This window comes from Ambystoma mexicanum, chromosome 1p (assembly GCF_040938575.1).
Source record: "Ambystoma mexicanum isolate Mex_15411 chromosome 1p, UKY_AmexF1_1, whole genome shotgun sequence".
Lineage (NCBI taxonomy): Eukaryota > Metazoa > Chordata > Amphibia > Caudata > Ambystomatidae > Ambystoma > Ambystoma mexicanum.
The window spans coordinates 336,617,559-336,644,446 of NC_090921.1; the positions used below are offsets into that span (position 1 = coordinate 336,617,559).

At 42.6% G+C, this 26,888-nt stretch overlaps 1 protein-coding gene across 7 annotated transcripts in view; it reads right to left on the reverse strand.

The window, feature by feature from the left end:
* LOC138569831 (transducin-like enhancer protein 2) overlaps positions 1-26,888 on the reverse strand; it is a 1,070,704-nt gene that overhangs the window by 583,060 nt on the left and 460,756 nt on the right. For all 7 annotated transcript variants that reach the window (XM_069648244.1, XM_069648230.1, XM_069648222.1 and 4 more), the window contains one exon: positions 18,786-18,802. In XM_069648244.1, coding sequence (XP_069504345.1) covers positions 18,786-18,802 — 17 coding nt within the window. The remainder of the gene's footprint in view (positions 1-18,785; positions 18,803-26,888) is intronic.

Here is a 26,888-nt window from a genome sequence, read left to right on the forward strand (position 1 = left end):
AGTTTGCCGATCTGGAACTACGGTACCGGCAAGCTTACCGGTACCGTAGTTCCCGGACCGGCAAACTTGTAATGAGGCCCAATGCTCCATTGACAACTGTCCTGATTTGTAAAAAGCATCCTTGCTGATCCTAGCCATAGACAGGCCCCACGTGGCTGTATCCAGCCTGACCACCGCTACAAAGCAGTGATGATATAAGAAGCATCATTATTAAACTGAAATCCTCAGGTACCCCGGGATCCGATGGTATCCCTTATATACTTTACAGAGGAGACCCAGAGTTTTGGTCGGAAATACTCTATAAAGTATTTAGGACGATAGAAGCGACAGGTATAATCCCCAATACATGGCATACATCCATACTTGTCCCCTTTTTTAAAAGAGGCACAAAACTAGACACTGCTAACTATCGACTGTTAGCGATGCAGGACTCTAGTCAGAAAACATTTGCCTCCATGCTGCTAAGAAAGCTAACGAAATGGGTAAATGAGAAAGCGCATCTAAAACAATTTCAAACGGGCTTTGGCAAAAATTACGGAACCATGAACAATATCTGATTGATGTTATGGCAGACTCCAAATCAAGCGTAAGGAAAAAAATCTCTAGTGCTGCGATATAGATTATAGCTTGACCTACGATAGTGTATCTCGCCCGTTACTATGGGATCAACCAAGAGGTTGGGAATTGACCCCCGTTTATAAGACTATATGAAGGGGCTATATACCAATACATCAGTCTCAATACGCATAAGTCACCTGGGTGAAATGGCTAGCCCCTTGTGATGAGGCCAGAGGAGGCTGAGATATATCAGAGCCAATTAACTACAAATCCCCTAGGCCTATGCTAAGCAGGAAGAGTATATGGATGATGTCATAAGTGAGGGGAGCGCCATAGCTATGGGAAAGACATCTGAGAGCTCCAATGAGAGATAAAGAAATGGCCTAAGAAGGTGCTTTACTTTAATACTGGACGTTTTTTTGTTTTGTTTTGGTTTTTAGCCTGCCGAGAAGGGTGAGGAGGAAAAGGCTACCTCGGATGAGGAAATCGTATATGAATGGGCCTACTGAGTCAGAGGGGCCATGAAGGTTAAGTCACGATACGCTCCTGTTGAGCATCTTGTGAAGTTGTCATAGTTAAATATAGTTTGCAGCAAAGATTCGGCGGAGAATCGAGAGAGAGGGATAGAGACTCCGTGTGGGGAGAGGGCCGCTCTATCTGCTAACGGAGCCGCTCTCCCACAATACCGCACCTCTTTATGAAAAAATCCGATAGTATCCCCTTCACTGAGCGGGATGATGCAGCGACTTTTTCATCTTTCTTGCACGTTGCCTGTAACTCTTATGCACTCCCTCACGCCCATTCATAAGCAGCTTCTTTAAACATGTTGTTCTGCATGATTCTGAAGTAGCACAGATCAGTGGTACCAGCTCTTGGCTTAAGTGTCCCCTTTTACATTTTGTCCCATATGAACAGTGGGTGACTGTGGAGAATCAGCGTAGGATGTCCTTTTGGGCTTTTATGCACTACAGATCAAGCTCACCTCGAGCTGATCGATGATAATTATGGAGCTAGCGTTATAATGTATTTTAAATGTATGTTGATATTACACTATGATGTTTGTCTAGTGTGGTATGTTAGTCCTTCTATTTTCCATGTAAATACTTACGGAACATTTCCTCCGTAGGTACACAAGATACATGTTTGGTTTTGGGACAGGAAAATACCAGTTCGACTCCACTACCCTGATAGATGGGAGTTGTCACAGCTCTATTGGGTGAGATGTTGATTTTACACCTATCCATCCATGTGAGATAAAACTATGGGATATGATATTAACTACTACCTCCCTCTTTTCTCTCTCTCCCTCTCACCCCCTGTTTTATGTGATTCATAGGGCGTCCTCCTATTTCTGAAAACTTCAGTTTCAGCTTTAAAAAATCCAGAAGAAATCTGACCGCACACGCATAGTGCGAGTCTCCATCCCTGAAGAAAGTGGTTACACTTACTGCTATACCACTGAAACCGGTCGGCTTTTCGTGTGATCTGAGTAGACCAACACGGATGAGGACAATCCCTACATCAGATCTCCTCTTCTGATCCCAACAGCAAGAAGGGATCTCTGACTTTTACCGATAGGGGAACGGAGCTCACGTATATATAATATTTTAAAAAAGCAGATCTCCGAAATCTTCCCCCTAAACAAATAGGAGTTACCTCTGTCTACTAGCCAGCTCTGACTAGCTATAGTCGAGGTTTAACACTCTATAATTTTAATTAGTTGTAAAATCCAGAAAACGCGAACAAAAAAGTCATTGTTTATTTGGAAAACAACGTTGAAAATAAACCCCAAATTGTGTGGAACCCTGAAGGCACAACTCAGGAATCTTTAACAATGGAGCAAAAACCCAAAAGAGAAGCAATAACAGAATAAATGTAACTCGATTCCGAGTGTGATATAACGTTAGGGAAGATTCGAGGTTTCGACTCCCAACCCAGGTTCAAATTTTGTGGACATCTTTGCTTTAAGGAAACCCACATTTATCTGGAAATGAAATGATAATATTCTTGAGGTGGTTCAGCACCATTGCTATTTTGGCTTTAATATCAAAAAGAATCCGAGCATATCGTATCAGGCAGAAATGTGTGTGCCACGTATTTGGAGAAAATGGTCAGCTGCTAATCAATATATTGGTAAAAGTGGAGGCTGTAATATTTTGGCTCTCTTAGAGATATACAAAGTAAGGATTGCACCAAGTCTAATGTATGGTTTGGCATCACTGCCTCAAACCCATGTCAACTGGTAAACAAAATAGAAGGAAAAATCTGAAGACATATTATAAATCTCCCTTCATCTACCCCAGTTGAAGCTTTCAGCATAGAATATGGCCTTACCTCGCTTACTACAAACTGGGCGTTTCAACGCACACTGCTATATTAAAAATGCTGCCTAGCAAACTTAACACCAACTAATTATTTACCACGATAGGCATAACTAATCACTCAACAAATATTCATGAGTTCCTGGCAGAACTGATATCCTTCTCTATTGATTATTTGTCTAGTTTAGAATTTACACTAGAGGAAGCACTGTCAAACCTCTCTATAGAGATAACATTGAAAGAAAGCCAAAATGAGGGATAGAATTTGGAATATTGAAAAACTATCTAAGACCAGTAGATATGAAGAATATGCTACCCAGAGTTTTGTTGCCGGTATGCCTTTTTCCCATCTAAACCAATTGTGCTTGAAAACACTGAAGTGTTTCATTTTAAGGCTGTGCCTTAATCTACTGGAGACCATGGACCATATGGGAGCATGGCGAGGTACACCCCGTTAAGCTTGCTGGTGTCGACTATGCTGTGAATTTGTTGAAACCTGCAGATATGTTCTAACAAGCTGCCAGAAAATAGAGAGCCACTATAAAAGAGGATATTCTAACACTTGCACACATTTTAGATTGATTGATTCAGACCAGTTTTGAAATACTCTGTTTATAGCTGATTCAATAGTTGTTACCTCATCAGCCTATTATGTATGGAAAACATTTCTGAAATTAGTGGAATGACTAAGATTTTCTTTCCTTTTTATGATTGCTACATATTAATGATTTATTTAAATAAATGAAACGTTTGATTTTCTCTTTTAACAATAATACGTTTCAATCATGTATTAATCATGTATTGTTGTTTTGCCATTTTATTGTGTTTAAGGCTTGTTTAATAGCCAAATTACACATAAAAAGATAAAATATGTTTTTTTAATCTGCTACAAAGTAACACTATAGACCGGGTAAGTGGAATGTGGCAAGTAGTGTTGAAAGCCAAATTGTGTCCATCAAGTGCTGCCACATTGTAACGCTGACTCCAGGAAGCATTTTGGCTTCAGTATATGTTCCTATGCGGTCAATCCTGCATACCCCCATTGCCCAGGACAGTAGGGGTGTGAGGGATCCAACCATCTGTACGGTGGGTGTGAGCTCGCCTGGACTTTCTGGCATTTTCTATTATTAAATGCAATGCTGGCAGACCAAACTCAGCAAAACGTGTGGGGCTAATCCACACTCATTTTCTTATGCTCACAACACACAAATGCATAGACCCATGTATTCTTGGTGGACACATCCTATAGGCACAGTCCTCTGGTCATATTTAGTGGGATATGACAGCCAGGGGTAGACAATGCATCTCCAGAACGAGGAGGAACAAATCTTCCTCCATGTCCAACCTGATTAACTAACAAAGGCTCCATGGATCTGCCCTGTTCTTTTGTTGGACCCTGCAGTTGGTGGCAGCGATTTGCATAGCAATTAGATGATAATTCAAACATGCCCACAAGGGGCCTGGCTGCAGAGGTTAACAAAGGAGACAGGAATCCCCAACAACCTTTTGTATGGAACCGTGCCAACCTGAAAGCAGCTCCCGTCCTGTCATGAACTGTTATGTCTGGGACTGCTGTTTACAGTGTCTATCCCGCAGGGGGACCCCATTCATAAGGTACAGGAATGAGGGTGGCAGGGGCCAGAGACTGCAGCTTCAAAGGAGAACTACCACTTTAATCAGGAACTGCAGAGAGATCCGTTAACTAGATCTACTCTTTGAGCCAAAAAAGACAGGAAGATGGATGGGACTTAGTATCACATGTTTTCACCTCTTTACCTTTCCTGTTTCAAAGCACTCTGGTTATGACCTTATGCGTACAAGAGATTGTTGGTGGTGACCCCAGGATTGGTTCATTAAGGTAACTTAGCCTACACCAATCACTGTGGCCCGTTCGACTTTAAAAGAGGGCTGAGCACCTCTTTTGGCAGATCATCTGAAGACTTCGCAAAGGAGTAGAAAGAAGAACTCATCATTGGACTCTAGCTGAAGGTACAGTCTGCCTTACATCTTTCGCCAGTGAAGGAAGGCCAAGACCTCCAAAGAGGGAAGCAATATCCCTTCGCTAAACATCTCCCAGGGAACAGAGATACCGAAATCCAGAGGACCCTCCAGTTGCTCCATAACCGGAACCCAGGCAGCACACAGCATGCCCTGCTCTGGAGCAAGCTTCCTAGGTAGGGAGTGCCAGAAGGTTTCTCAACCCGAAACCAAGGATAAAGCAGCTGCCTGCAACACACTCCTCAGCTTTGGACTGTCTGTCCTAAAGAACAACAAGAGCCCAGTTAAGAAGCTGGGAGGATTGCCTTGACGAGCATCTACCAACGTCCGCCATAAAGGACATTTTTGAGCCAATCAATCCCCTCGAGCTGCAACCGACTGCAAAGCTGACCATTGTTATGCCGCCATCGCTTAAAGACATCCAACCAGTGCTTCAGAACTGCCAACAAGCACTGAGGCAGCGATTGCTGTTGTCAAGGTCCCGTGTAGGCCAGCCTGCAGCTGTTCATCCGGCTTTTCTTGTCGAATGGTCTTGCCGCCTGATGCCCGCAGCTGACTCCCATCTTGAACTCTGTCACAGTACCCTGCAAAGCAGCCTGGAATTGACTCGATCCTATCGAGCATCAAGAACACCTACAACACAAGGTACATTGTGGTTCTGATACCCTGGTTCTTCGCAGAAGGTCCCTAGAGACATTTTAAGGCCCATTGCTACCTTTGTGCATCCCTTTATTCCAGCCCAGATGCCGAAAGTATATTGCTGTTTTCTGGAAAAAGCCACAGTGCTCTGAGAAAATCCAGTTTCCTGCCGGCTTGTCATGTATCAGAAATTGGCAATTAGATCTCCAAATAGAGGAGAAGTGGGTTGGCATTTGTGAGTGCAGAGTTACGTAGTGGGTCATCAGGTCTCACATTTGTGTCAAAGCTTTGGATCCTATTGACATGAAAGGTCAACACTGTAATGCAAAGTGTTCTTATATAGCAACTTTTGGACAAATTTGTTGTCCTTGCTTTGTGTGGCGTTGTAAGAAAAGAAGGAAGGGGAATTAGTGGGATAGCGGGAGAGGCAGATGCAAAACCTGTATTGGCGATGGGTTTAGGTGTGAAGTGACCAGCTCTTGTGTGCTGGTCTTCTTTTTATGAGTTTAACTGAGACCTTATGGAGTATGCTACCTATGGGGAAAAGCCCAAGATATGATGGACTTTGGGTCTGGTCATCCGCTCATGTCAGAGCAGTGTGATGGGGCTAAAGTGGTGAGCGTAGTCATAGCTTGATTAGTTTTGATGTGCTATTGGCTAGGCCCATGGTAGCCGACTCTGGGGGATTTGTGTAGAGTACAGTTTAGGATATCTATGATGGGAGTCCGGCAGTCCGGGGAAGCAGACAGTAGTCCTCACAAGCAACGCAGCCTGGCGTTTTGACTTTCACACTTTGCTACTGTCAATCCCTCGTTCTTCCTATCTCTGGCTGTCTCTCTCTCTCTCTCTCTCTCTCGGTCTCTCTCCCAGATAGATACATTGTACCCCATGTACCACAATGATCAGGGCATTGGCAGATGTATGAAGGGGGCAGACTGATGACTAAACACATCACTGTAACTTAAATCCTAAGATTTATGGGAGGCAATAACCATTAGTTCAGAGAAAGGGCTGCTTCAGATATCAAGACACTAGGCACCCATTTCACCTTCCTTACGATGTTCGTTGTCAGAGTGAGAACCTTCTCAAACCGCTCTATAACATACTCAGGTACTGTACTCTGTGGCCGGCTGGGACATTTGCCCGTCAGGCCAGTTTCTCCCAGGAAGCCATGGGATAAACAGGAATTAGAATTTGGGAGCTAAAGTATTATAAAACAACTTACTCAAAAATGATCAGTGTTTACTCTCCTGAAAAGGGCCAGTACCCACCATGTCAAGGGGCATATGATATTTTCTAGTGAGTAGACATTGCAACATTCGCAAAGCATGAATGCCCTATACCATGGCAAACTGGTGTGCCACTCTCTGAGAAACCTGGAAAGAACATTGTCTCAGAAGATATTTCGTCGCTGCTTGTCTCTCAATGTCTCGGGAGGATAGCTCAGGGGCAAGGTGCTCGCCTTGGAAGCAAGACGACACGGAGCAACGCACAGAGCAACTCAAGTTCGATCCCCGGGTCCATGCTTAGAATTCTCTGAGTAATAAATAACCTATCATATCAATGCCAATCTCTGGCCTCTGAAATGTTCTGTGCCTGCGCTGTGCTAAAGATTGTTTCCAAGACTGTGGAAGCCAGTCTCCTCGCATGGCCTCCAAAATGAGTGGGGATAACATATGTTGAGCAGGGAGCGTGCCAGGCTATTTGAGCCCCAGGACCTCCAAGCCTGGTGAGCAGAAGCTGGCAGCATTGTGCACAGGGGAAACCTGAGGGGAGCTCCATAAACCTACGGGAACTAGAAGGAGCAAAAAGACATATTCAACAAAAGTGTGTTCCCGCATATAATATTACAAACGAATTTTTACATTTATTTGACATTAAAGAACGCTATATGATTTAATCATCTAATTAGTCGTGAACATGGTATATGTACAAATGTGTGAATTAGTAAATGAACATATATAATAAACAGATATACCACAATTTGAGAACCAAGAAATTGTTTGTCTTTATTAAAAAATGAAACAATGAGTAAAATTAGTGGGCCCCATCACGAGTTGGGCGGTAACGTCGGCGCTAATAGCGCTGGCGCTATCTGCCCTACTGCCAAACAAACCGGCGCTATTAGCCCCGGATCACTGGTTTGGTGGATTTGGAAATCCCCATTGAGCCCATTCGGGAATGCTCCATTCCCCATTGGGCTCAATGGGGAAATTTCGCGCTCAGCCGGCGGTATGAGCATGATTTTTCGGCGGATTTCGCCCCAGCTCAGAGCTGGGGAGAAATCCGCCGAAGCCCTGATTTGGCGGACTCTTAAATCCGGCGGTAACAGTGCTACCGCCGGATTTAAGGGTTACCGCCAAACTTGGACATAAACAAGAGCACAAAATGAACAAACTGCTTTGACGAACTATAGTGGGGAAAAAGTTTAAACCGTGTCGAAGTTGTCAGAAAACTGGAACAAAGGAGCAATAACAGAGAAAACACAGAAATAGGATTAACAATGAAAACTCAAAAGTGGGATTGACAATGAACAATAAATAAATTGAAAACCCAAAACATATAAATAACAATGTATACAATTTGATGTAAAAAATTGACAGATTGACCTTTAGATGCCAAACCACTATCTAATTTACTAACTAGCCCTGGCTGACGCAAATATGTATATTCAAATTCACATCAATTTATGTTTAAAAAAAAGCAACAACATTTTTTGGGGTGGTTTTATAAAGCGTGTTGCCTAACAGGCTAGGAGATAACATACAATGAAGACTTCAACAACATTGAACTGATTCAACAATATTTGACTGACAGCTAAATGTCAGCAAAAAGAAGAGGCTGATTAATGGGACTATTTTTATATAGTCTACTACGCCAGCCGCTGTGGTCAGAGCTTGAACCAATAGTTTATCCTTAGCGTGATGACCCAACCGCTTTGTAACGGCAAAAAAATATAATATACAAAGTGGTACATAAGCGTGAACGGACAACTGGCGTTTCGGTGGACTATAGACTAGGCAACCACCTTCATCAGGAAGAACTGTCTCTGTTCAGACCCTAGTAAATATAAAGAATAAATTATCAACTGCAGTGTGCGGACCATTCAAGGTCCTATCATTTCTAGCGTCTGAATTACCAGACATCCGTACATATACCATGTATCCAACCAGCATATGGAATGCTGCCATTTTCTTTATTTGCATTTTTAAAGCACTCACACAGCCCGGCAGCATCGAGGCGCTGTGACAGGAATATGTCTTAGTTGCATATTTATAACACACTTAATACCCAGAGGTTTCTAAGCGCGGACCGGGGATCGAACCTGCGTCGCTTCGTGTTGTGTCGTCTTGTTTCCAAGGCGAGCACGTTGCCGTTGCGCTTCTATGTGTGACCGAGCAAAGGATTCCCGGGTGGGTTGCCGTAGGGACATGCACAGAGGCCCGAAACTCACAACAATTGTGAGGAAGAAAAGAAAAAAAACAAGTAACCAAAGAGTGAGTTCTTGAGGTAAAGTGAAGGTCAGTGGGCCCTAGACCTGCTGAACAAATCATGCATAGTGTGTAACTATAATGAAGAAGATGAAAAAGAACACCCAGAATATTATAAGAGCAATGTGCTTACCTAGTTATCAACTGGCGAACTACAAAGGCTTAGTACTTTACTCAATTGGACGAGCAATACCTGTGAAAGCACTGAAAAAAGAAAAAGAGGAAAAAGAATGCACATAAGTAGACGGCTTAACTACAGGGCTAGCCTGTTGGTACATCTGCAAAGAATAGGTGCTCTTCACAGAGATTACCCGTTAATTGGTGAGTCCACAAGTGGGACAATTAGACATTGAGTCACAACTGCACGTGCTGACGTATGTGTTTTTTAAAAAAAAATAATAATACAGACAAGTCTGTGGTACACTGGGAGGTGGGAAAGAACAAACGAATTCTAAACTCTGGTCCATGCTCTGCAGCGGCAGCTACGTCCGATGCAGTGCACGAAAACCTCTGTTGCAACCTCAGAGACGTGGCTCGAGTTGCAGCGGCATTTAGTTTAAGAGATATGCCCGAAGCGCACCCGCATGCGTGAATTATTTGAAAATGCCACGTTGGCTGTGCACAGTCACTTTGCACCGCGCTGAGGAATTCCATGAATCAGGCCCTCTCTGCACTTTATAACTTTCATGTTCCCTCTCTACGGGTGGGTGAGGGTAGTGTTTGACTTTGGAATGTCCCCAAAATTCCCCACTCGGGAAGTCTTACATAAAAGGAAGGAGTTCTCTGATTTAGATCCTAGCTGCGGCTTCTGCAAAACTTTGGGGGTGATTGAAACTGCTCGGCATCTCTTTTTAGACTGCACTGCTTTGACAGCTCTAAGGGACAAATATCTAGGTCGTTTTAATGCAATGGGGCAAATGGGGGTGGCAGATTTGATCTGGTCTCAGTGTCTCACTATTACAAACATTAAGGATGGACTTGCTGTGGCTGGATTTATCAAAGCTTTAGATTTATACGCCCCGCTGTTATGATTATGATAATGATTATGCCTGTTATGACTATGCTTGACTCTATGAAATTTCTCTTCTTCTCTGTAGGTTTATTTTCTTTTTTAGAATTTTGTAAATTTTAAATTTTATTGTCGGTATATCCTTTATTGCTGCAGGGTACTCTGCACTGTACTTTTTAAAATTTAAATTTAAATTTGTCCCTCATTCTCTGGAAATTTTAACTGGAAATTGGATCTATGTTTTAACGCTTGTTTGTATAAATTGAAATTTAAATGTAATGAATGTTTTTCTACCTTTTAAAGATACATTTTTTTTTTGTAAAGGTTTCTTGTAAACCATATACAATAAAATTAAAAAAAAAAAAAGACTATGGAATGTTGGCAGAGCCTCTACGTGGCCCACAGCGAACAATTGCTCATTATCTGAAAATAACCATTTCGGGGCCTTTGATACTTATCCACTTTTTTAATACATATCTTTACAGTTTTTGTAAGCAATTAACGCCGCCCTGCAGCTGCCCGGGTGCACTGAAGATGGAGGTGGAGATAGGGGAAGCAGATTGGTGCAGGGCTGAGAGAGAAATCCTTCCTGTGGCCCGAAGCGTGAAAGCGGAGCAGCTGTGACTTCAGAGAGTCAAGTTGAAAGTGGTTGAGTAAGTTAGCAGAGTTCTGCAAAAAGGCCATCTTCCTTTCCATGTAGCCTTGGGGTCGGAATAACGATGGTGGTGTTCACCTTTCTACGATTTCCAAGGCGAGAGGCTTGTTTTAGGGGTTTGGCGAGCCTGAGACAAGCCTCTTATGGCCCCCGAATTTTATGAAAACACATTTGGTATTTCTATTCTCTTGTCTCCCTAATTTTCACATCACGTGGCAAACAGGAATATCGTTCTTGTTTGCTTATAAATCACTTTCTGTGGTCTAGGATTCTTGGCCCCCCTTATTGTATTTTTGGTGATGGTTGGAACACTTCATTTTACAACACTTCCGGGTGAATGGAGTATTTAGTCCGGGCTGTGCTACCTGTAGGACACTTTAAGGAGTCTTTTATCTCCTGTCCATCTTTGTGGGCAGCTACATGGGTGTGATGTAGGAGGCCAGCTAGCGTTTTAAGTCCCTTTTTGCTTTCCCACTTGACTTTCTTAATCTGTTCCTAACAGGACGTTCAACATGATGCAAGTAACATGTACTTCACCACACCGCAACAATAGACTAACAACACATAACTAGCACGAACAGCACTTCCTCCGACCTGATAAAGCTCAGCGCACGGTGAACACCGAACTGAAGATGCCAATAGGACACCCCAGCTCACACTCTCCTACTCCCTCTACACCCTCTTAACCACCCACGCCTCCTCTTTCACATTCGCCAGAGCGCATGAGGACCACATCCAGTGGTGACGGCGCATGGTACAAATACCTTTAACATAACATAACATAACATAACATAACATAACATAAGTATTTTTAAGGGAATGGATACTGGATCGATGTGTGTGACATGTCGATGGTTGGTACAGTCATTCAATCTGCTGTGTAATAGAGCGCCGGGAGGGGGGGGTCTTGGAAGAGTAGGAGTTGAAGTGAGGAGAGATGCTCGATGAGGAGCAAGCGGTTGCCAGATGAGGGATTGGCCGAGGCGATGAAGCTGCATTTCACATCATCATGAAGCCCAGGTTCCAGGCTGAGAAAGAAAGGAGTGAGGTGGTAATGGGTCAGGTGATATCACGTGTGTAATGCATTGCCAGAGAGCATTATCTGTGCCTGACTTGAAGACGCCAGAAGGGAAGAGAGGTTCTGGATCAGGAAGAGCGCAGATGCTCCCGCATCACTTTCTCAAACCACAACTCGAAGGAGAATGTCAGGTGCTACTGATGCATGATTAGTCATGGACAAATCCACTCCTCCTCCTTGAGTGACCCATGAATATTCGTGGGGCACCGCTTTATAAAATCGTTGACCCATGTATATTCAAGAGACACTCAGGTGGGTGTGTGTGAATTCTACGTACCCCCCCCCTCTTCCATCCCTCTCCAGAGCACCCCTATAGCCTCCTTTGCCTCTCATAACACCCACTTACTCAACTTCCCTTCCAGGTAAAATGTGGGGTGCTGCTGCAGTTACTCCATGGTATCCATGCTGCTTGCTGTAGCCGAGGGAGAACTAAGTGCAGTTTTTCACGGGGCTGGCAGCTTTAAAAATGAAAATAGTTATTATGGCTTCTCGATAATGGGTGGTGGTGGGTCAGTGCCCAATTGCCCATTATGGATGAGCCGGCACTGCCTTATACGCTGCCAGGAATACTCACCTCAACCACCCATAGATCTATGCGGTGTCCCCTGACCACATCTGCAAACCTGAGAAATGATCTGGGCTCACATGGTCGTTGTTACTTTCTAAATCACAAGTATATAGAAAGAAGTTCCACTGTGGCCAATCCAGCTGTGCAATAGCCCTCTCTTTAGGCATGGCAAGAATCCCTCCTTGTATCATGCATACTCTATTGCACTGTGTGGAGGGAAGAGGAGTGAACCGTTGACAGAACGTTGACTCACACACCATGATGGGTACAGAGCTCAGGACACTGAGTGAGCATGGCCACGTAGGGATTAAGAGAGTCAGGACAGTGCAGCAGAACGAATGCCTAAAGGTGAAATGAATGACGCACATGTCAACCAATAGAAACAGGAAGTGGAAAGACCATGAATGGTGAAGATGGAGCAGGAAGAGAGGACCAGACTTATGAACTGGGTGACAGCACTCTCAGTTTAGGGGAGGGGGCTCAGGTGTGTAGACAATCATACGAGCAAATAGACCTTTTCTCCTGTAGATGCCAGCAGTAGAAGGATCCCCCTTTTGTCTCCACCAACATTTTGACAGGTGGACATGCCCCCTGTTTCCGGTCTTAGCCCCACCCCCCTTTTGATATACTTTGAAAAGCTATATCAACGATGATATACATTTTATACCAAATGTATATTTTTATATGAAGGGGGTATCATTTTATATCAATTGACATAAAATGTATATTTTACATAAAGTGGGTATACATTCTATATCATTTGATATAAGTTAACATACATTTTATATCAAAATGCTGTAAAGATGGGAGCATTTGGCAGTGGAGTTGTTTGGATGAGGGTTGAGGACGAAATGAGCTCCGAAGACAGGGACTGTGAATCTAGGGTTTTGGAGAGTGACGCAGTGATGATGTCGCAGAGGGGTTCCACTCCGAAGTGATAGGAAGCGGATATACATTTTATAGATGAAGTCATGATTTTATAATTGGAATGACATAGGCTAGAGATGGCTACAGATTTTATATAAAATGATTGTGCTATAAATAGGTTTGGGCCGGGCCTAAGGCTTTGATGGGCCGGGGGAGGGGCTTACAACCCGGATATATAGCCTTTCAGCTTCACAGGGCTATTCAGGAAACAGCGATTATAAACAGCTACAGTTACAACAAGGGAAAAACACATCCTGGAAGCTCTGGGGCTTCTGAGGCTAGCTATACCCCTTATTGTCTAATGGGGGGTGATCAACTGGAAGATGCGCAGGACTTGATGACGGAAAGCGAGGCCAGTGAGCTCTGTGAGAACATGTCTATACTCTCTGCTGGCAGCGAGGCACGCTCACTGTTATGGCAATGGGGCGGTCTTTTGGAGATAACATTCAAAACATTCAGTAGCATGTGCCCATAACCATTGCTAATCTGGAAATGGTGACCTAGAATGGCAATGACATGGTTCTGGAGCAGCGCTGGGTGTGGTGCCAGGGGGACTATCTGCAACTGATGTGGGTTTTGAAGACAGTGGATATGAATAGATGATTCTGCAGGCAGTTATGATGCCAGCGAGTGACTGCGGACCACTGGAGCAACAGGAAAAACTTGGGGGCAAAGAGCTCTGTCTATTGGACGTCCTGATATCTGGTGGGTATATTTTGGAAGCAAGCGTTTGTATTTTGTAAGGCGTAAGAATTAGCTATAGTTAAAACCACGTGTCTCTGTTTTCTTTACAGCCTCCAACCGATAAAATGGACAGCATTGAAGAGAGCCAAGCTGTAGCAGGGACTATCAATATTTACTGTATTTACTGTTTAAACCAAATTGAAAATCCGGGGGATTGCGATAATAGTCTGTGTAAGGCATGTGTTTTGCTAATGGGAACCGGTAGCATTAAAGATGATACGGTCACAACCGCTGTGACCTTTGATATTCTAGCCATACAGGGTTTTATGGCCATTGTGGTGAAAATGTGTTTAACAATACTTTCACAGATGGTGCTCCAGATATAAAATTGATGTCCCCCGAAAGGATGTTCACAAATGTTTGGAAATATCTTACACAGATATTTCACTACATAAAATATGTCACATGCTGAGCCCTAAATGCCTTGTAGAAATGATGCGATTGATACAGTCGCTAACACAGCTAAGGGTTGGCGTAGGTACTGAGCGATGTATATCTAAAACATTGTGGGCTATACAATCGGCGAATAATCCTCTTCTGAAAATGAAGCAGTTTAGACACGGTTATCCGATGTGTGTTAGAAGTATCTTTGAGAAAACAGTTTTCAAGTAGAGGGATAAAGTATATTAAAACAGCATAATACAGCAACATGCATGGGGCCCCGTAAACTGACCGACGAGGATTGAGACTGTAGATGTTTTCATATGTATTTGCAATTTATTACAGGAAATTAAAAATGAACATCTGCTGGAAAGCAATCAATTTAATGTGAAACCTGTCATTGGATGTGTAAAATGATTATTTCCGGCTTTACTTTAAGAGCATTTGAGTACTATATGTCCACAGCTGTTGTGTTATCTGGAAGCACCAACAGAGATATACAGAAGGGAATATAACAATCTTTTATGTATCGCAAACATATGCATCAACACCAGCCACCCGCTCATTGACAACTACTGGCAAAAGCACCACAAAGGGGGTTTTGGTGATTGAAGGTCGCCGGTGGGGCCTTCATCGCGAATGAGAGTTTTTGCTGCATTAAAGGACAGTGGCTGTTTGACAGTGACTTTATGAATTTCTGTGAACCATTTCTCTATAGTGTATGTTTGCTTATTGACGTAGTGAAAGACAGTCTGTCTATGAAGTAATTGCTGATACCGCACATTTTGCAGCCAATAGAATCGTCGTGAAACATCTGATACCCCAAACAACTGTGAATAAAAACTGAATAAAAATTGCAGTTATAAATGTTAATATAAATTAGTTTTTTATAACACCTAGTTGCAACTTTATGTTCAGTGGTTATGGGACGAACATGACCAGGCATGAAGTTCTTGGAAATATAGTAAGACAAAGGGACATTGACTGATATGGAAGGATGTTAAGCATCATCTGTGAAAATAAAAAAAGCCATCATCTGGAACAACAGCAGAGTTCTACTATGTGTCTTAACTTACAACGTGTGATTAAAAACATAGAAGCTGTTTCTTTAGCCCATATGGGATTGGTGGGCCCCAACACGCCCTATCGTTACACCTCTGAATAAAATAACTTATTATGCACAATAAATAGGAACGTAATAAAGAGACAGACCATTTTATGATTTTGAAAACATATTTATTTATATATAAAAAGACATATTTAACCAAGAAAGGAACACAATTATGTACAATAAGTTCAATGGAGAGAGGAAAAGTTTTAATGCAAAGGAAAAATAAACATGCAGATTCAAATGACCAACTCTCAGACACTCAGCTGGGATGGGTGCATCGCTTGTGTGGCATAGATGATTTAGTGGTCGAGAGAGATGGCAGGGACTAGTTAGGGCGTGGGTAAGAGATTAGCACCAAAATATTGAATAGCCATAGGGGTGCGACAATCTGCCTGGTGCCAGGATTCTTATATTAAACACAACAATGAGCATCTTTTATAGAGTGACAGTGCTAATTTCCCACTGTTTTTTATCGCGCACTATACCCGGATGTGTAACGATGATAGATTGATCGGTGTTACATGCAGCTTTCTGTACAAAGGATTGTACCAGATCTTTCATACTGTCAAAATGTATCACAAAGGTGTTGTTAATGTTGAGCGTTATACCTTTCACCTTCATACTGACGTCCACTAGAGATGTGCAATAGATGTATGTTTTGGGACCCGCAGATACAAACTGTACACATTGTATTCACCGGGAGCTAGCTCCAAAGTTAGATCCCTTAGATAATCTCCAGTGGGTGGGCTGACATCCGTGGGGCAGCTGACAAAAATAATGCTATCGGTATCATGGTACAGAAACCGCTCTTGCAATTGATCCATCACAGCAAACAGTTTTAAGCAAGCGTAAGCGGTTGTGAACACGGCTATAAATTTGTTTGTGCTGTCTGAAGTTGTCAGATATTAAACAGTGTAGTCCCAGCACAGACAAGCCGTTTTATCGTCTATGAACACGCAGCTTCTCACATCGTAAAACTTATCAAATAGATAGGCATGGAGCATGTCGGGTCCTGTGATGATGTTTGTGTTGGGTAAATTCACTCTTTGCGCAAACTTACCCCACAACGAATTAAGGCAGTTTTGCCAACAACTGCCAAGCAGGGTTGTCCTTGATGTGTTCCATATGCAACCATATTCCCTGATGTCTAAAATAATCATCCATGTAGGCATGTTTAGCGGCATCGTCCACACAACCAACAGGAAAGCCAGAGACTTCCTGTTCCTGCTGTAGGAACATGCACACATAATCACAGAAGAGATTGTGGGTGATTTTTTAAAATGCCATATTTCGTGTATGTGCTCCAGGCGATATCCCTGTTTCAAAGCCGCCTGCAGCTCGACCGTACACCAAGTCCCTGTCAGTCATCGCTGTTCATTCATGTGCTTGCACCTGGCCTTTTTTGTCTCTACGCATGTACGGCAGAGTGGAAACATTCATTTACTGTTGCATCTATAGGGTAACACAGGTATGTAAAGACCTCAGGGCGGGTAGACCTTTCACCTGATTAGACCGAAATACTGGTCTATATCACCAAAATTATTACAGATGATTTCGGGATGGCCCACACGATAGGGTTTGTCATTATTTACAGATGAGCATAGACTTGTCAAATCTAGATAGTGTATTTGCTCACCCTCTAAGATGCAATGATGTAACTTTAAAGCATACGTGCAGCCACCGTATAATGCATCTCAGTGGTTTAGGGGGTCAGGCAGATCCCTCACTTTAAGAAAATTGCCCACATCAGGATTGTCTGGCACCTTTTGTGTTCCCAGATACTGATGACGCGAACAATGCGACTCGCTAGGAAAGTGAGTTTCAAAAGGGTGCGTCTATACAACTGTTCATAAGTAGTGTCCACCAAAGTGTGAAAACCCCCAGCAGGGTAACAATTGGGACATCTGTGATAAAAGCAGGCATTGAATTCCGTAGCGTTAGGGAGTGTTGTATAGAGATGTTTTTGGTCTCTGAGACGTTTAAGAGCCATTCAATTGATACTGTGAAATAACGTTTCTGTAACCCATGATATGAATCCCGTGGAAGCAGCACAACTGTTTTAGGTTTTATATCTAGTTGTTTGTAGATCTGCATACAACTTGCCAACATAGTGTTTTGAAAAGTATCAATGTATGACATGTGTATCCCACCCTGCATAGTTGTTTCATGAGTCTTTTGAATGATCCCATCCCTGAACAAATTACAACCTTGGCCCTCATTACGAGGTGGGCGGTAGGGGATACATTTTATATTAATTTGCATATACATTTTTATATTAAATAGGTTTCAAAATTGTTGTTTGATACCATTTTCTGCTTCCTATCACATTGGGGCAGAACTCCTCAGCAACGTCATTACTGCGTCACTCTCCAAAACCCTAGATTCACATTCCCTGTCTTCGGAGCTCACTTCGCCGTCAACCCTCGTCCAACCAACATTGCCGCCGGATGCTCTTATCTTTACAGCATTTTGATATGAAGTTTATAATCACTTATATCAAATGATATAAAATGTATACCCAATTTATATAAAATATACACTTTATATCAATTGATATAAAATGATACCCACTTCCTATACAAATATTCATTTGATATCAAATTGATGTCATCTTTGATATCTTTTTTACATCAAATTAAGTTTATATAAAGCATATCAAAAGGGGGCAGAACTAAGACCGGAAACAGGGGGCATGTCCACCTATCAAAATTTTGATGCAAAGAAAAGGGGGATCCTTCTACTACTGATGCCCTACAATGAAATCAAATGAGCTATGTTTTCAGATGTTAGTACACTCGTGACAACTTTGCAAAATCACACCTTTTTCACTAGCTGCACTCGGACTAAAGGCAGCATCTATTGTGATTAGTTTAGAGGTGGCTCTGATCACCAGGCACATAAGCATCAAGCACAGGGACAGCAGGTTGCACCAGGGAGAACAGTCAATCTTGGGGAGTTACAATATGGGGAAGCAGGCACGCTCATTGCCAGAATGTACACGCACACGCAAGGAGAGCAACCACACCAAGATGACCTAACCAAGACAAGAAGACAGGCCCAGCGACAGCGGGTAAAGGCAGGCAAGCACATACCCATGCAAGGGAGACACAGCAAGGGACAGCACTCAAACTCAGGGAAAGAACAGACAACCAGAGAGAGAGGGTATTCTTGCACATAGGAAGGGAAAAGACACACTACATGGAGGCAAGCACACTGAAAGCGAAGAGGCACTCAAAGGGAGAAAAAGCAATGGTCAGAGATTATCGGGGACATATTCTGAAAAAGGGTGTCATTAAAAGACTTACCCTGCTTGGAGTGAACTCTTAAACAGGCCATAAGACAAGCAGGCATAGGTGAGAGGATCACAGCAGGAACCCAGAAGAGAAAGCAGAGAAAATAGTTAGTGAGGAAGCAGTCTTCAGCAATGCAACAGTAACTGTCTAAACCGATGGAGCTCAACCTCTAGGGCTACCACAGGCCAACAAAGGGCAGCCATGGGTGTCTCACCTTGGGAAGGAATGTCAAAATGTCCTTCCCACCTCACCCCATTGGATAAGTAACATGCCATCAGGTGGGAACCCATATTTCATGCTGCCTGATCATTCACCTGGTTTATGGGTGGTGGTAGTGGGGACAGAGGGGTGACAAAAGGAAGATGAGTGGCAAGACTATGTAACTTTGTCCTAACACACTTTCAGTGAAGGGCTACCTTAGACATCCCCTTTGCAGCACACTGGAGATGTCCCGAGGTGTAATGAGGTTCACCTGGACCCCAGTACAAGCATTGAAATTGCACCCTGTCCCACTGACCTTTTCCTCGTGCACAATTCTATGGGGAATTACAACTACCTTACTTGAAGAGATCTGCTTTACTTATTATACACAGGCTTACCAGATGACTCTGTGCCCATGTGACATCCCTTCTAGAGCACTTTACAAATCATTGTCATCAGGTGTGTTGGTTATAAGCAATCCAAGACTACAATTCTTAGAGCACACTCATTTGGTCATAAAAGGCAAGAGCTGAAGAAGTGTTGGTGACACAAAGTGATCTGGTGTTCCGTGCTCGACACAAAAGGTAAACCTGACCAATCATGAGCTGGAGGTTTAAGACAGCTGCAATTGCTTTCATCTGCTGACTGGAAGATAGAGTAGTGCAAGGGAAGAGATGTCATCCAACATGAAATACATAAGCCCCCATGTATATGAGGTGTCAAGAAGAACACGCCAAAGTTATTTGCTCCTCTGAGCAAATAATGTAGGTATGTAGATGGTAAAATCATCAGTAAATCTTGCTGTGACACAGAGGAGCATCAGTATAAAGAGCAAACATTGTAACATTTGTACGGCCTAGAACATGTGCATTGAATTCATGAATTCATGAATTTCCAAATATTTGATTTGATTAGATTCAATGATCAGTAGGTTAAGTCAAAAGCTTTTCCTTGCAAAAAGTTAATTTCTGCAATAGGTAAGCATTATAGACCAGGGTTATTATCACAGGTTAATGCCTGTTGGGAAGGAGCCTAGTATTTTCCTACATTTCCAAACTGTCCCACGCGCTTTACAAATGAGGCAAGACTTCTCTAAGCACTATAGCACTGAGAAAGCTTCTTTCATGCAAAGATAATCATACACAGGCATGGCCAGTCACTAGATATAGATAGGTAGTTTGTAAAATATAATGTACAAATAAATTAGTTGAAAAACATGTGTAAATGTTATTCTTTGTAGTTTTAAAAATCAAATCTCGAAGCACACGGTAAAGTCAAGCTGTGCTAAATATATACTACATGCAGGCTTGAAGTGAGAACGAAGTGTCTGACCAACTGGTCCTGTCAATCACAGGCCAATGGAGACTAAGAATCAGCACAACATAGTATTAGAAAAGTGTTTTTCTGTAGAGGTTATTGGACCACATGAAATACAATTTTATGGAGTTAATGTTGAGAGAATGGCCGGAAGATGTGTTTATGTATGAATGTTTATAACATAGTAAATTATGCTAAACAAGAGCGACAAAGTATTCCTGCTAATACAGCATTAATGTTAAGTAGGGAACATGACCATGCAACAATGGATCCTCTGTAGCATCCCTTGTATGGCAAGAAGAACAAGTTTGGAGGAGCTCTGCTGGTATCCAGTGACCAAGTGAAGGTATTTAAGCCCCAGGCACAACACCAGTATCCAGAGGATCTTGGAGTCAGCGAAGGACGGCGACAGAATGCTGGCTTGGAAATGGCAGAGTCCTCTGCATTTCGCCAATCCTCATGATCTGTAAAGATTAAAGTCTTGTCATCACCCTTAAGACACACTCGTGGATTTCCCTAGAGGGGTGCCTTTTACTCTGGTTTATGGTGATTATGGGTCCCCTGTTTTTAAGGGGTGCCCCTGTAAATTGGGGTTCGCTTTCAAGCCCTTCAGAAAGATTTTTGTCTCCAACAATAATTTTGGGACGGGCATTACAGCACCGGTCATGACTCTCGCATTTTTCACTTTGTGCACCTTCTCAAACGGGGAAAAAAGGTAATAGAAATGACAGGCTCCCATTCCCAGTTGGCCACCTAGAAAATGTCTTTCACTGGCTGATGTGCACAAGCCCAGCATCTCTTGGTTTGTGATAAAAAGCGGTAGGAAGGGCATTAAGTGGCAGTCTCCCAAAACCTCAGTCACGTCAGGTTTCTGCCAGGGGGGCGACAGCTCTGACACTCACTTTTATTTCCTTTTCTTGCTGGGGATTCGAGTCCCAGCACTGGCGGTGAAAAGCCAGTATCACATTGCATGTGTGCTATTAGGTGTTACATTTGTTTTGCTTCAATCAGTAGACAGACACATGTGCCAAGCAGTTTATTGACTCAAACACAAGAAATGCCTATGAAATTGCACAGTGCAACATCCCCAGCACGGGACAATACAAAATAACGTAACCCAACAGCAAGGAAAGACACTTTTCTTTGTATTTGTCCCATGCGGGGGACACATTAGGCCACGGCGATCATTTAGGCCACACTGCCTCGTTGCAGCCCGCCCTAGATTTCTCACCGCACTTAAAGCACTGGCGATAAGGGCCAATGGACACAGGGGTCATCTGAGGACACAATAGAAGTTTCAGACCCCTGGAGAGTAGAGGACATTGGAGTGGGGAAGCAGGGGCGGATATGGGAACGCAGGCACACAGGTGAAATGGGAATCGGCTGCACGGTATCTCGAAATGATTGGACTGGCAGGCACTGAGTATATACATAGTCATGACTTTTACTGACAAACAACAAAACAGGTTGAAAACAGTATTGTAAAGTGGGTGGCAAAGAAACCTCATGTGGATACATAAAAATGACTTTACTCTATTATAGCAAACAGGGTGGTGACAGCAAGATATTTGAGAGAAACCAATAAAAAAAAAGAAAAATAGACCTACATTCTTTGCACAAGTAGGAAGAGTACATGGAATCCACTGACGTTTGCATTCCAGTAAATAATATTAGGCTTTCTTTTAAGACTAAAAACGCAGGGGCCACATTCATGGAAAACCTTTCAAGAGAAGTACCAGCTGAGAAGTGGCTGAATTAATGGGATCACTGGGAATCTGCTGCAGTGTCCAAGAACTTGAGGATTATTCATCAAGCTAAAAATATAATACTACTCTACTTACAAAGAATAAGTCATTGGTCAGTCTAACGCCACAACATGGTGCTGGCTATCTTTCCATGGAGCTCCGCCAGCAGCAATCTCTGCTGTGTGTTCTTGTGTGAAGACTTGTCATCTTCCTCCTTGGCTGACTTGATCTTCTCTAGCAACGCTGCTGTGGTCTAGCTAACTAGATAACAAAATGGAGTTGAAATGATAGATGTGTTATGGGATGGCCCACACCTGCCACCATGCTGCCAGCATAGAATGTTCATAGAGAACGAAGAACCAACAATACTCAATGCAGAATCGAAAGGAAAAACAAATCAATACCAACTCAAATTACCAAAACATAAAGATACACTGCAACCTAGTCAATTCAACGTCTATGTTAAAACACATCACAAAGATATACAAACTCATAAGTGATGGACGAACAGAAATCTATTCCTCACCGAAGAATGGCTAAGTCAAACCATCACAGTAGACACAAATAAATCCCTACCACACAACTTCAAATTAAAACAAGCCAACCGAGAAGGAAAAAGTGGAGAAGGTCACCTAAAGATGACAGCAGTGCCACTACTAAACATTCCAAACTGTCAATCACTTCTTCTGCACTTAGCGTTAGACCACCAAACCAACCTGTCATTCCTACTCATCAACAGGACGCCGACATACAACCCTACTTTCACGAACACACGTGTTCACCACTTGACCACACTAAGAGATTTCCATGTCTGGTTTGAAGAAGAAAAAATCAACTCACCTAAAACACTAACAAATCAATTAGCAACAATGCATCTATAGCAATTGGTCAAGAGAGCAACACATACAGCATGGAACACCATAGATACAATACTTCGCAAATTAAACCTGGTCAGAACTGCACCTCAGCTCCTCCAGAGCGACCACCTCATAATACTCTTTGTGATCCACCTGCAAATGCAAATACTAACTTCCCAAAACTCCACCAATCTAGAAAAGAAACTGGAAATTCATGAACATCGCAGATGAGTACCAGCAGCCTTGAACTCAGCCCAGACAAAATAGAAATCATGATCACGCCCAACGACCCATAGAATGAACAACACATTCCATGGACTACCAAAATGGGTAATCGATCTGAACCTTCCAAAGTGGGTAAAAACCTCAGAATATAGACAAACGACTTAACATTCAAACTGCAAGCCAACACAGTAGTAAAGAAGTGCCCATCAAAAGCATTTCTAAGGGAGACCCTTCAACAAAGCTCAGTTTTCCATTTTTATGGAATACATGAAATTATCAATCCCCATCTAGAAATCATCCAACATCGAAGAAAGTACTGAGACAATCCAAAAATGGATCCCAAAAACACTAGATGATCGCACTGGAAAAACATATTCATCCCCTCATTAAAGAAAAAAACGGCAAGATGGATCACACCGCACCTAAGAGCCCTGAAGAAAACTAACAGGAAACTAGAATAAGAATGGAGGAAAAACTATGAGCAACAGAAAAAAATCACATATCAATGATAGATACGACTATATAATGCAGAAATACTCAAAACAAAAACAATGTATTACAACAAACGTATCACAAATGCAAGCTACACCCAGAAAGAGATATTCAACATCATCAACGAGCTAAGGAACCCAACTGGCTGCAACAACACACCCAGACCCTCACAAAAACGATGTGATGACCTTGCAGACCACAGCAAAAACAAAATCACAAACATCAAGGAAGTTATTAAGAACAATCCCAAAAATGCCAACAACTCCCCTAACCAGCCAATGCCAGAACCACCTACAAGACTAAACAAGTACTCACCAATTTCAACAGAAACATCCACTAACCTAGTGAACAAAAGCAACAGAGCTACCTCGCCAGAAGATCCTTACCCACCAGGTTTTCACAAGACCAAACTCACCCAAAAAACACCTGCAAAATACTTCCACAACCTCTTCAACCATTCACTAGCAACATGAAATGTACAGCGAGTCTTCGAATCAGCATACATTAAGCCACTCCTTAAAAACCCATCAGGAAACACAGAAGAACTAACCAACTACCGACCAATTGCAAATATCCCATACCCGGCAAAACTCCTAGAAAGCTATGTTTATGAACACATCCTGGTAAATGCAGAAAACAATCGAATACTAGATCAGGCACAAGTTAGCTACAGATTCATGAGAGGAATGGAAACAGCATTAGTATCTCTATGGGAAGATGTAAAAATCCACGCAGACTCCAAAGTCACATTAGCACTAATACTACTACATCTATCAGCAGCCTTTGACACAGTCCCCCACAAAACACTCATCAAAACACTCAAGGATATAGGAATCAGCAACACGTTGTTACTATGGTTAAAATTCTTTCTAGCAGAAAGAAGAGAAACATGGCTACTCTCTTTCAACCCAGCACCCTGCACAGCAACCTGCAGATTTCCACAAGGCACATCACTCTCACCACTTCTCTTCAACATCTACATGACCCTGCTTATCAACCTCACCTAAAGACATGCTCTCACATGCTACAATTACACAGACGACACAGAAATCATCTGAAAAATCAACACTAGTGGAAAACAAGACCCCTCCTTTATCACCTGACTCACAGGAACAAACGGTTGGATGCATACCAACAGCCTTGAACAATCACCACATTCTGTGGCCTACCAAAATGGGAAATCTATCTGATCCTTCCAAAGTGGTTAAAACCCTTGGAATATTAATGGACATTGACTTTCCACTTGTACCGCAAGTCAACACAGTACTAAAGAATGGATATCTGTGATTTGAGCGAGTCCCGAAATTTCGATTTCGAAATGCGAGACTGTCAAATAATGCTCCCACCTACCCCTTACTTACCTGTTAACATCACACCTCGTTGTGTGCCACCAGCTTATTGTTTCACATTTTGTACCTGTTTCATGATCTTAATATGCAGCAGTTTATTCGGGAGGGGTAGATAGTCTAACCAGGAGCATATAACCTAATGAGGGACATATAGATTGCATAAATAGAAGAATGACATATGCAGTGAGCAGGAAGGAATATGTTAAAGAGGCAAACATATCCCAACCAAGGACATTTACACCATGGAGGGAATAGGCAATGAATAATAGCACATACACTGAGAGAGAAGTTACACAGAGGGACATATGCACCAAGTAGGGACATTTAAACACAAGATGTTGTGGCCCTAGGTAGTGTGACTGGAAGTACTCGGGTACCAGGGTTTCCCACCTGCTCTGTACCAGGGGGATTTCCCAGAATCCTTTTCCATTACCAAACAGGTCCATCAGTCTCAACCTTTTTCCAATTGACAGCAACATCTAGAGGTGGAAAGAAATTAGAAAACCACATCGCCCATAATGTACCACATCAGTCACAAAACCCAGGATGGATGCTAAAACATCTGGACTGGATTCAAACGATGGGAGAAACTTGGTAGGAACCCCTAGAGGCCAGAAGAGTGCCTTTCACCCACTTAAAACCTGAGGAGCCTAAAACACTTGGCCGTACCATTTCACAAACTCCACATATCTGTTTGCACTGCAATATTGGCAAAATCTCAAAATAGGAGCTGCAATTACCATAGATTATAGGTTTGATTAAAAACCCACATGCATATCCTAAACCTCCCCCACTTGCTACTAGGTCCCTGGCCCCTATCACTCTCAAAAGGCATCATTTTACTGAGAGCAAAACCCGGACTAGATTTTCAGAATGGGTACTGGAAATAGGAAGCAGGATGGACACAATAGACAGTGCAGAGGGCAACTGATAAGAACCTTAACAAACACCTTCCTAGAGTTCTTCTAGAGATTTTAAAAATATCCAAGTCAGAGCTCAGCATGGGAGAGGGCAGACGGCTGGCAGTGGGCACCAAAGACAACCCTGCAAGGAAGCCTCCAGACTCCTTCTCTCACCCAGAGAGTGTAAAGAGATCCCTCTCTATCGTTCTTCATGTAAAAAGCTCTAAAATTAAAACCTCCCAGGAACCTCAAGAAACCCCTAGAATCATCATTATGTGGGTAAAGAAACAGCCCCATATGACAGAGATGGAGCGGCCATGCTAGGCCCCTATTGTGAGAGTGAAGCTGGCTAATGTGGAGTTCATTGAAATATAAAAGCCAGTACAAAACAGTGATTTTGACATAAGGCCTAGTGAAATGGAAAGAAACTGTTTAAAACTGCAGCAGTGCACGTGGAAAGAAAACACATTTGAAACACTAAGCTTTTGGAAGATAAAAAGGAGGAATGATGCCTGACATTTAAGAAATAAAGTCAAGTGACAGATTGCGTTTATCAGGAATAAAGAGACTTAATTTCCATTATATAAAATGACAGCCTGTAAAGAGAAAGGGCTATTTTGTTTGGTACACATTTGAACATTGGTTACTTATGTAACTATGGCCTATCTGTGTAAATAATACCAAGAGTGGACTTATTTCTGTTCAGGCATTCTGTAAAGAAAGAGTTTACTTCTTGCCAGAAAGCCTGGATGCAATACAAAATGTAATGTGTAAATATGTTTCTTTAAATGCTATTTCTCAGAAGTGTGCATGTAACTGAACTGGATCCATCCATCTGGAATTGCCCCTCCCCCCATTCCGTTGGACTGGGTTTATCAAGGAAACAGGCCTGGAGCTTCAGTTAAAAATAAAAATAAATGCTGCAAGAGAGATCTGAACTACAGGGATTTACAGATAAAACAGCTAGCAGAAATGCCCTTTAAGGTCAGGTCCCGTATTAACTGTGGATTAGCTTCACAAAAACATT